We start from the raw sequence: 11,669 nt of genomic DNA on the forward strand, positions 1-11,669 counted from the left end.
TTTGATCTATAGGATGATCTCTTGCAATACTAGTTGGTTGAAGCACTTATACTTGATTGTTTGAGCTTGATTGATCATTTGATTGATTCACTTGAGATGATGTACTAGACACTTGTTGATCTTGCATTGGAGATGATGAACTAGCTTGATTTGCACATTTAATGGAGTGAACACTTGATAGTCATCATCTTGCTCATCTATCACTTCTCTAGGCCTTATGCCACCAATATCCATATTCTTCATTGCATTTGCCAATGGTAGACCTCTCACATCATCATGATTCTCATTCTCATCTTGAGATCCATTGGTTTCATCAAACTCAACATCATGAACTTCCTCAACTATCTTTGTTGAATTATTCTGCACTATGTATGCTTTGCTTGTAGTTGAATAACCAAGTAAGAACCCTTCATCACATTTCTTTTCAAATTTGCTCAATCTTGTGCCTTTCTTCAAGATATAACACTTGCAACCAAACACTCTAATATATGCAATGTTGGGCTTTCTATCATTCAATAACTCATAGGGTGTCTTTTCAAGCAATCTATGACAATATAAGTGGTTGCTACAATAGCACGCCATGTTGATACCTTCGGCCCAAAAAGAATCACTCACATTGTATTCACTAAGGATTGATCTTGCCATATCAATAAGTGTTGTATTCTTCCTCTCAACAAGACCATTGGATTGTGGAGTATACTTGGGAGAGAATTGATGTTTGATTCCAAATTCATCACAAAGCTCATCAACTCTAGTATTCTTGAATTCACTACCATTGTCACTTCTAACTTTCTTGATAGTTGTTTCAAATTCATTGTGGCATCTCTTGTTAAAAGTTTTGAATATATCAAATGTTTCACTTTTATCACCAAGAAAGAATACCCATGTGTATCTAGTGAAATCATCAACTATAACAAATCCATACTTATTTCCACCAACGCTAGTATATGTGGTTGGTCCAAACAAGTCCATATGCAATAGCTCAAATGCTCTACTAGTACTCATCATGCTTTTGCTAGAATGTGTGTTTCCAACTTGTTTGCCGGCTTGACAAGAGCTACATAGTTTGTCCTTTTCAAATACTATATCTTTCAAGCCTCTAACTAGATCATGCTTAACCAATTTAGTCAATTGTCTCATTCCACCATGACCAAGCCTTCTATGCCATAACCAACCCCTGCTAGACTTAGTGAGCAAGCAAGTTGACAATTTGGTTTCACTAGCATTGAAATCAACCAAGTAGAGGTTCTCATATCTAAATCCTTTGAATATCAAATTAGAACCATCTACAATTATGATATCTACATCATCAACTCCAAATTTGCATTTGAAACCAAGATCACAAATTGGGCTACCGACAAGAGATTGAAGTTCAAGCTTTCAACTAGTAGTGCATTGGATATGCTCAAGTCATTGGATACTACAATCTTACCAAGCCCTTTGACCTTGCCTTTTCCATTATCACCAAATGTAATACTATCAATACCATTGTTATCATTTGACTTGATTGAATTGAACATTCTTGAATCACCGATCATGTGTTGAGTGCACCCACTCTCATGCACCCAATGCCTTCCTCCGGCTTTGTAATTGACCTACAAGAAAAGATCAATTCTTTTTAGGTACCCAAACTTGCTTGGATCCTCCAAGGTTAGTTACTAAGTTTTTGGGCACCCAAATTACCTTCTTCTTTGGGCCAACAATGGGAGCACCAATGAACTTAGCTTTTACACCATTAGTACCCTTGGTAAGCATGTAGCAAGAATAAAAACAAATAGAGGATACATTAGTAATGTTCTTCTTATTCTTGCAAGTTTGCTCTACATGCCCAACTTGCTTGCACCTAGTGCAAAACCGACCATTGCCCTTCACAAAACTAGATTTGTGAGTTGCAAAGGCTGGCATGCCATTCTTGGGGGTATAGCCCAATCCCTCTTTGTTGAGAGAAAACCTTTGGCTATCCAAGTACTTTAGCAAGCGGGCCTCACCTCCATAGGCTTTACCTAAGGCATGAGTGAGCTCATTTACCTCCTTGAGGGTTTCATTCTCAACCATTAGTGAGGAATCACATGTGAAACCATCACTAGTAGATGAGGTAGAAGTGGATGTGCTACAAGAAGGGTTAGTGGGAGCAACAATGATAGGGACATAAAAAGATTCATCAAATAAATCACAAGTTACTCCTATGTTGCATGTTTGAACAATCTCCTTCTTACTTTGGTCAAGGAGAGAGGAGTGAGCTTTTTCAAGCTTAGAGTGAGCCTTCTCAAGCTTTTCATGGGCTTCCATTAGCCTCTCATGAGATGCATTGAGCTCATCAAAGGCTTGCTCAAGAGCTTGATGCTTCTTGCACAATTCTTTGTGCTCCTTCCTCTTCTTCTCCATGTAAGAGTGAGCTTGTTCCAACATGTCCATGAGTTCCTCCTTAGAGTACTCATCATCATTACTCTCACTATCACTACTTTCATCATCGGATTGTACCTTTGAGACCATGGCCTTGAAGCATGATGGAGAGTCAAATAGAGAAGGCTTGTTGTTGATAGCAATGCTTGCAATAGCCTTCTTCTTGCTTGTCTTCCTCTCATCATCACTATCTTCATCATCATCACTTGTGGAGGCATCACTATCCCATATGACCATGTATGATTACCACTTCTTTTTCTTGATGATCATCTTCTTATCCTTCTTTTCTTTCTTGCCCTTTTTCTTGTCATCATCACTAGTGTCACTTTTGTGAGGACAATCATCAATGAAATGGCCCTTGCTTCTACAATTGTAGCATCTTCTTGTGAAGTTCTTGTTCTTTGATTTATCTTTCTTCCTTCTTGCACCATAGCCTTTCTTGATCATGAACTTGCCAAATCTCTTCACAAAGAGAGCCATCTTCTCATCATCTTCCTTATCACAAGTACTTGGGCATTCATCATCACTTGGCTCTTCTTTCTTTGCCTTGCCCTTGGATGATGATGTGGCCTTAAATGCAACACTCTTCTTCTTTTCATCCTTCTTCTCATTCTCCTTCTCATTTTCTTCTTTATCATCACGATATGTATCATCGGTCATTACATCACTAAGCACTTGGTTTGGTGTCATTGTGTCCAAACCACTCCTCACTAACCATGTGACCAACATGCCATATCTTGGAGGGAGACATCTCAAGAATTTATGAGAGAAGTTCTTGTCCTTCACCTCCTCACCAAGCTCCTTTAGATCATTCACCAACACTTGGAGCCTATCAAACATCTCTAGCACATTCTCATCTTCCTTCATCTTGAAACTAGCAAACTTCTCTTTGAAGATATAAGCTTTGGCACCCTTGCCCACTTGTGTGCCCTCATATGACTCCTCTAGCTTCACCCAAGCATCATGTGCCATCTCCAAGTTCTTGATTTGCTCAAATACCCTTTGATTGATAGCATCATGAATGACACTAAGAGCAATATCATTATTTTGCAATTTTTCTTCTTTGGCGATGGTGGGAGCCTCGGATTAGCAACCTCAAACTTGGTCTCCACCACTTGCCATATCTTTCTATTGATTCACTTTATATGTGTTTTCATTTTTGCCTGACAATAGCTATAATTTGTGCCATCAAATTGGGGTGGCCTTTTGGTGTTGTTAATTTGAGCCATTTTAACATAGTAGGTTGTTAAGCCTCAAATAATGGTGACCTTGCTCTGATACCACTTGAAAGGTCCTAAATGGCTAGAGGGGGTGAATAGCCTAATAAAATTTTCTACAACAACACTTAAGACAAAGGTGGTTAGATAACTAAATGGTGTAATTCAAGTTTTGCGCTAGCACTACAAGAAAGATGCAAGCCACCTATCCACAAGTCTAGTGAGCTATACTTTACTTAGGCACTTAAGAGCTAAGAGTAATCAACAACTACTAGAGAACTAAGCAAGATAGCTAATTACAACTAGAAAGATAAACTATCACTACACAAGATATATATCAATGTAAATACAATAGAGTGATAGAGAGGGTTATACCACCGTGGTAAGTGATCAATCAATAGACACAATGAAATCCTTGGAATAGAGATGACACATGATTTTACCAAGGTTCACTAGCTTGCCGGCAAGCTACATCCTTGTTGTGATGGTCACTCACTTGGAGGTTCACGCGCTAATAGGCATCACCCTCCTAACCCACAAAGGGTGCCGCACAACCAACACAAGATGAGGACACTCAACATCACGAGCAATGTATTAGTCACCTTTCGTGACCTTCCATGGGAAATAGGTGCAAGAACCCCTCATAAAGATCAATGGGTATGGCCAAGAACACTCACCAATCTTGCCAACACTCCTCTGCTGCACCAAGCCATCTAGGTGGCGGCAACCACCAAAAGTAACAAAAGAATTCCTCAGCGGAACACAATCACCAAGTGCCTCTAGATGCAATCACTCAAGCAATGCACTTGGATCACTCAATCTCACTTTGATTTTCACAAACAAGCAAGGACATGAGTGGGGGGGGAGTATGCTCAGCTCAGTGGGATGTTAGGAATGTCAAAATGTCAAGAGAGTTGGCCCAAAGCCAGCCAACATCTATTTATAGACACCCCATTGAAAACATACCCGTTGGGCAACTTGATGGGCAGTTTGTGCATGCACCGGACGCGCTATAGGGTGCACCGAACGCATCTGGTGCATAGCGTCTCGTGTATCGCCCATTGACATGTGTCCTAGCCATTTGAAACTAACTATTGGCGCGCAACGGCTAACTCACTCACGCTCACTGTGCTCGCATCAGACGCATCTGGTCGTTACTTAGAGAGGTTCAAAACGCAATTTCATCGGCTGGACGCATCTGGTCATCCTGACCAGACTCTCTCAGCATCTGGTCCTCTCTCTGCTTCAACTCCAAGTGCCACATCATGTGCACTGGACTCGCCAGAGTCACGTCCAGTCACATTTCTTCACCAGCGTTCAGTGCAACTCAGAGAGCATTCATAGAGCTCTCACAGCCACCGGACACGTTCGGTCACACGTGACTAGACTCTCCCAGAGTCTGCGTACCTAGGGTTTAGCACTAGATGTGTCTGCTCCCATAGGTGCCAGCATCCGATCAGTCTCAGTAGACTAAAAACCAGTTAGGGTGAAGCACCGGACGTGTTCGGTCCCTCGAGGGCCAGCGTCCGGTCATACTCAGTGAACCCTGTTTCATCTCCAAACTCTTCACCCTTGCTTCTAAGTGCTAAACACAATATGTATCACCTTTGTGCATGTGTGTTAGCATATTTTCAAACCAATTTCAAGGGTGTTAGCACTCTAGTGACACTTTGATAACCGCATTTCACAAATGAATTTCTCCTGTCTTCATAGTACGGTTATCAATGGTAACACCCTAAAATTTGCACTTCTGAAATAGGGTTAAAATGATTTGTTAGTGAATTTTTGTGCACATGAAATATAGGAAAAATAATATTTTTCATTAAATTAAAATTTATCATAGGAATTTACCAACATGGTTGTGCATTTATGATGGTGCATTTGATTTATTTGGTTGAGTGGTTTTGATTAAAATTCAAAAATGGTTTGAATTGCTTTTGAAATTGGCTTTGAAATAAAAGAAAAGAAAATTTGAAAATAAAAGGATTTAAAAAGTTGTAAAAATTTATTTTTAGAAACCTACCAAAATTGCTCATTTTTATTTGAATTGAAAAGTATATTTGAAACTCTATTTGAATTTGATTTGGTTCATAATTGAATTTGGTTTTGAAAACAAAATGGAAAAGGATTTGGAAATTGGAAAAATTGCTTTCTCCTCAATATGGCCCAAAGGTCCAACCCCCTCTCTCAATCGGCCTGCCCTTCTCTCTCTCAGCCTAGCCACGAGCTTGGCCCAGCTCCCCTCTTTTCCCCACCTTGGTGCTGGCCCATCCCCGTGCCCCAGCCACTAGGCCAGCCCATGTTGTTCTCCTCCCTTGCCTGAGCCGCTGATAGCTGGGTCCCGTGTGTCATCACCTTCCTCTGCGCGTGACCGAGATAGACTCCATCGTGTCGCTGTGACTGCCTCCTCTACACCGCTCCTTGCCTTGCACCCCAAGATGACCATCCCCTTAAAAGCTGAGGCCGCACCATGCCACCCTTGCCTAACCGCTGCCCAAGAGCAAGCCGCCGCGAACCCTAGTTACCCACCGCCGTCGTTTGCCTCGCCGTCTCGCCGCCTCATCGTCGTCCGGGACCACTCCCCGAGCGTCACACAAAGGTAAGGACTTGTAGGTACTAGACGCGCCCTCCTTCTCGCTCTCTGTCTCTCACTATATGTTGCCAGAGCTTCATCCGATGAGTCTAACGCAGCCACCGTAAACCCCTCTGTTGAATTCTCCTTGTCCTCCTCTTCCTTCCCGTAACTTTCCCAAGCCAAGTTGTGGCCTCTAGGGCTGAATTCGAGCTTCGCCAATGAGCTCCCATCGCCAACAATGGCTGACCACTGCGCCGACTACTACTCTAGCCAGCAACCTTCTCATTCTCCCTCTCTTAATCTGAGCCGTCCATCTCCGATCTAGTGGTCCAGATCATCCCATACCCCTTCGTAGGCCATCATGCTAAAGAGCCCCTCAGTTTTCAGATATTTGTGCCCAGCGGTCCATTGCATATTTGACAGATTACGCCTTCTTCTTTTATAATCGTATTTTGTTCGGTTGACTTCAAAGATATGTTTTCAGTTATTTATAGTTTTGCCACAAGATTTATTTAGGCTATAACTTTGTCGTTTTAACTTCGATTTGACCCATTCAAATTGTGTTAGGTTCGTATTTATGTTGTCTACATGTTCGTACTACTATTAAGTATGTTTTCAACTTTTAAAATTCAATGTTAGATTTAATCTATTATTTTATTGAAGGAAATCTTTTGTAATTCATATCTTCTACGTTTTAACTCTGATTTGACCTGTTCAAGTTGCGCTAGATTCATTACATGAGATCTATGCACTAGTAACAATGTTTATCATGTCACTATTGCTGGAATTTCATGGTTTAAATCATATCTTGATTAATAATTATGCAACTAGACTTTATAAATAAAATATGATTAGTTTTACTTTAGTTTTATAATTCAAATCTAGATTTGAGTTAATTCAATTTATATAAAATAAACATATATATATATATATATGAATTTATATAGTTAAAATAAATGAAGCCTATAGTTTCATTTCCACGTATAAAGTAAATCTTTCGATGGTTGTATCTTTCGCATCGTAACTTCGATTAGCGTGCTTTTCATGTCTGTGTGTTCGTAGTGAGACATAGATTTGTTTTACAAACTTTTCATATTGATTTTATGTTTGGTGTATTGTTCTAATTTAGATCTATTGTTTGCTTCATGTATGATTGCATGGATGCTTGTGTGGTGCTTTATGATCATGTCCAGTCATTGATCCAGAAGAAGTCCCTTGGAGGTTACAATTCAATAGAAGAAGGATCTGAGTTTAAGGCAAGTATAGCATGGGATCTTCCTTGTTGTCCTATACACCTTTAATCATTTAATTCATACTGCATGTGTCTACCTTGATTACCACTAAGGATTTCCTAGTACTTTGTTACCTCGTACCTTGATTCCTATGGGTTATTGCATTGGGTAATATGATGCTAGTGCTCAACTAAAGCCATGATCTTGTAACTTGACTAATGGTATAGCAATAAACAATGAAAGATGTTTTTTAGCAATAAGGAACAAGGGGGCTAGAGCATTGGGCTATTTTTATGGTGGTCTAGATTCCTCTCCCTAAGGACTTATCTATAAGTGATCATCCGGGACTTACAGTATGGCTCTGGCTTAAGCTTAGTATGGGGACCTTTTCTAGCTTGTTAGTGGTTACCTTTATTGGCGTAAGAATGGATTGATGAATCGGGTATAGGACAACCTCTACTCTTATGTGTATAGGTTACATGTCATTATGCCATTCGATAGGAGCTTTCCTATATCTGTTTGCTGAGTGAATCTAATGGCCCTAACTTGTTAGATGAACCTTTGAAAAGCTTTATATTGAACCCTGCCAACCTTCCTTGGTAGTGGGTCAAGAGGCTGATCACCTCAGGCAAAAGGGTAAATCATGACTCACAGTGAAAGTGTACAACCTCTACAGAGTGTAAAACTGGTATATCAGCCATGCTCATGGTCACGAGCGGCCTTGGAACCCTTACGGAATAGATGATGAACACTAATGATATGGATGATGTAGATGCTCACTAATGATTACTGTTTATTCTATTCATTATTCATGTTTACCTGATCATGTGTTTATATGGGCTTGCGAATAAACTTGTTGCCACCCAATTAAAAGATGACTCATTAAAAGCTAATCGCTGTTAAACCAGTGTCAGCCTTTTGAGCTTCATGAACCCCATGTTATATTTGTTGAGTACGCCATGTACTTATGCTTGCTTTACTTTTTAAATCTTTGGAAAAATCCCGGATGGGTACCAGATTGCTAGAGTTTGGAGGAATTAGGCGTATGATCAACCAGTCAGTTGTCCCTATGGAATTGGAATCTTCACCTAAAGATCGGAGTTGTCTTTCTGCTGTTTGCTATCTAAGGTTATATCCTTTTATACTAAGTATGTTATATATTGAGCATTGTCTTTTGATATTACCCTTATTTGTAGCTATATGTGAGATTTGACTTTCTAGGCTCACATATGGTGTGTATCTGGTTTTTTTCTTAAAATCAGGGTGCTACAAAGTGGTATCAGAGCAATGCTGACTGTAGGACGCTAGCCTAGATAGAACTGGCCATTTTAGCATGCTCTCATCTGTGCTTACTTCTTGTTCCCCCTTAACCTTGTTATTTGCTAAAAGTTATGCTTACTTCGGCCTCTATTCTGTTATGAAAACCTTGTCCCTATTCTGAATCATCTCTCTTCATCTAAATAGATGGGTCATAATAAGGAGACCACCGACATCAGAGGTCAGGAGGACCAAGCTACATTGTCCTTGACTGCATGCGACAAGGAGAAGCTTGTAGCTATGCAACAATAAGTACTTGAAGGAATGACTCAACATGGGAGTTCTCAATAGTGCTTGCCACAAGGTCAAACCAACATACCAAAGGGACCAGTGAAGAGACATGTGGCAGAAGCTTGGAAGAAAATGAAGTCCAATGAAGATGTTGGTAGTAAGATGCTTGGTAGTCAGGACCAATGTCAATGTTGCAAGCATTATGGTTTTCCCTATCTTCAAAACAAGTCTATTAAAAGGGAAGTCAAGGTGAACCCGAGTTGTGAAGCTAATGTGGATAAGAAGAGGAAGGCGGTCTCACCAGAGCCAGAATTGGGAAGTAATCAGCATTTAAGCTCTACTACATTGTTACATCCAGCTCCAATCCCTGGTCAGATAAACTAAGACTCTAAAGAGTTAGAAGTTTCTCAAGCTAAGATTACTCCACTCTTTCCACATGAGGTATGCATACATGGGTGGACAATCACTTATAAGGAGTTTCAACCCCGAAAGATCAAGTGAGCTAGAAAGCGGTCTAGTCAAACAAAGATGAACCTTCAGAGTCTGCAAGCTAACAACACACTAAGCAACAATTATGTGGAGTATGACATCATAAAGATCTAGCTAAGAGAAAGTGTTATCATTGCCAGCAGGAAGGACATTATGTTAAAGTTTGCCCATAGAAGAATAAACAATTACACCATGGAAGTGGCTAGAGTCAGATCACTATAGGGTTGCCACCAGTAAGTGTTAGTAATGCCCAACTCAAAAGAAGCATTCGGTGAGAGTGACAAATGAAGAAGTCATGCTAGACTACCCAAGATCCTTAGTTGAGGAATATGAGTTTGTGCCATTTATGTAATAAAAACGATAGTATCGCAAGTTGAGTCAATGATTGAGTGTGTACCTTTATTGCTTTGTTGATTTATCATTATGGTTATGCTTGTTTTGGATCTTTGTAATGACTATAATGATCTTGTTGGGTGTTCCCACAATTTCATTTAGTTCATAGGCCTAAGGTATAAGGATTAATGAAATAAATAGTTGGGTTTTGGTTTCTCCTATTTTCTCTATCTTGTTTTTTGGAGCAACCTGTCTATATTGGCTTATACCTCTATTCTTGGACAACCAAAAATTATGAGAAAATTCTGGACAATAGTAGATTTTGATATCTTTCTCTGAACATAAGAACCACCTTGATAGCTATTTTGGTTATGGAGTTACGAAAATCACAAGACGATGCAACCGCGCTGTCTGAAATCTAGAGCAGTTTCTGTTGTGCACTGTTTTGTACCATCTAAACTGGAAAATTTGGAAAAGTATTCTATCAGGAAGTTGTGGAGAATTTTATAAGCTTTCCAACAGTATAAGGTACAACTTCATTGGATTAATAGAATGAGAGTTACAGCTGTTTTACTGCACTTATGTTTTTCATCCAGCGAGGAATTTCAGATTTCTTGTTCTGAACCATACAAGAGTATCATTGGGATGTTAGAACATCTTGATACTAGTTAGCTCATCTGGAAGAAGGTGCAAGCTACCCTTCTTGTATTCTCTAGTTGATCTTTTCTTAAGGGGGGAAGCCAAGCTAAAGAAGTTACAGGACGAAGGTTTCATATGTTCTAATGTTTCACTTGAAAGTATAGGTTATGTCTCTGGATGAGAAGTCACTATCAAGTGCAGGTATCTTTGCTAAAGATGTGTTAGTTGTTGGATCAAGGAGCTCAGGTACTTTCCCATATTGGTTATCACTTCAAGTTATTATCAAATGGAGTTCAATCTCCAACACACCCAGGATAAGTTGGTATGGATGACGTAGGAAGGAGATATTGGACATCTACAGTTGATTCAATAGTGACTCAGAACATCTCAATGTTTCACCAAGTTAGCAAGTGAGTTTTGTTGAAGGAAGTTCTCTCCTAGGATATGTTATCTTCAATGGTAGGAATATGGAGAAGGACTCGAGAAAGTTAAGGATGAGTTTGGTTGTAACGCACCCAAGTATGTAAAAGTGACGCTGAGTTCCTTGGAATAGTAGGATTCTATCAAAGGTTCATTGAAGGTTTTTGAAGATCATTAGAAGATGGTTATAGTGGTATTGGGAAATATCACTAACTTTGTTTGGATCAAGAAACCTCAGATAAGATTAGAAGAAGAGATTGAAGTAAAATCTAAGTATCAATTTCGTCAGATCAGAATAGGAGTTTTATATATACAATGATGCAGCTTGTCAGGGTGTGGGATGTGTCCTTATGCAAGAAGAAAAGTAGAGGTTTATGCAGGAAGGCATGAGATGGAACGTCTGACGAATGATCTGGAGTTATCAATTATGGAGCATGTAAGTAATATCCACTTGGACATAAAAGTGACATCTAGGAGGATCACAAGAATCTACAGGACATCTTCACCAAGTTGGTCTTGAGCTTGTGATATCCTCATTGGAATAAAATTGATTATGACTTGGAAAAGTGCTATCACTTCAAGAAGCAAAGTCGTGACCGATGCCCTTAGCAATGAAGAATTGAGCTAAGAAGGTTCGGGTGACACCATGGACTAAGAATTGTGCTTGAGAGTCGAGCAACTTAACAATAATCATTAATGTTTTAAAGATTGGTAGTAGAATTTTCTTCTAGTTCAAGAGATTCGTCAGGCTTTATTGGAAGGTGGATATTCTAAGAAAAAGAATTGGTATTAATGGAAAGGTGGCCTAGTGAT

General features: G+C 39.7%; 2 protein-coding genes across 2 annotated transcripts; both read right to left on the reverse strand.

Annotated features, from left to right (window-relative positions):
* Positions 1-1,735: 1,735 nt before the first annotated feature.
* LOC136510581 (uncharacterized) lies at positions 1,736-2,640 on the reverse strand. The gene is made up of 2 exons (XM_066504984.1): positions 2,217-2,640; positions 1,736-1,743 (listed from the first exon to the last, which is right to left on the reverse strand). Exons 1-2 carry the CDS (start codon positions 2,638-2,640, stop codon positions 1,736-1,738), a joined length of 432 nt encoding a protein of 143 aa, XP_066361081.1.
* Positions 2,641-2,646: 6 nt separating this feature from the next.
* On the reverse strand, positions 2,647-3,375 carry LOC136510582 (uncharacterized). Its single transcript, XM_066504985.1, has one exon. It carries the CDS (start codon positions 3,373-3,375, stop codon positions 2,647-2,649), a length of 729 nt encoding a protein of 242 aa, XP_066361082.1.
* Positions 3,376-11,669: the final 8,294 nt, after the last annotated feature.

This window comes from Miscanthus floridulus, chromosome 16 (genome assembly GCF_019320115.1).
Source record: "Miscanthus floridulus cultivar M001 chromosome 16, ASM1932011v1, whole genome shotgun sequence".
NCBI lineage: Eukaryota > Viridiplantae > Streptophyta > Magnoliopsida > Poales > Poaceae > Miscanthus > Miscanthus floridulus.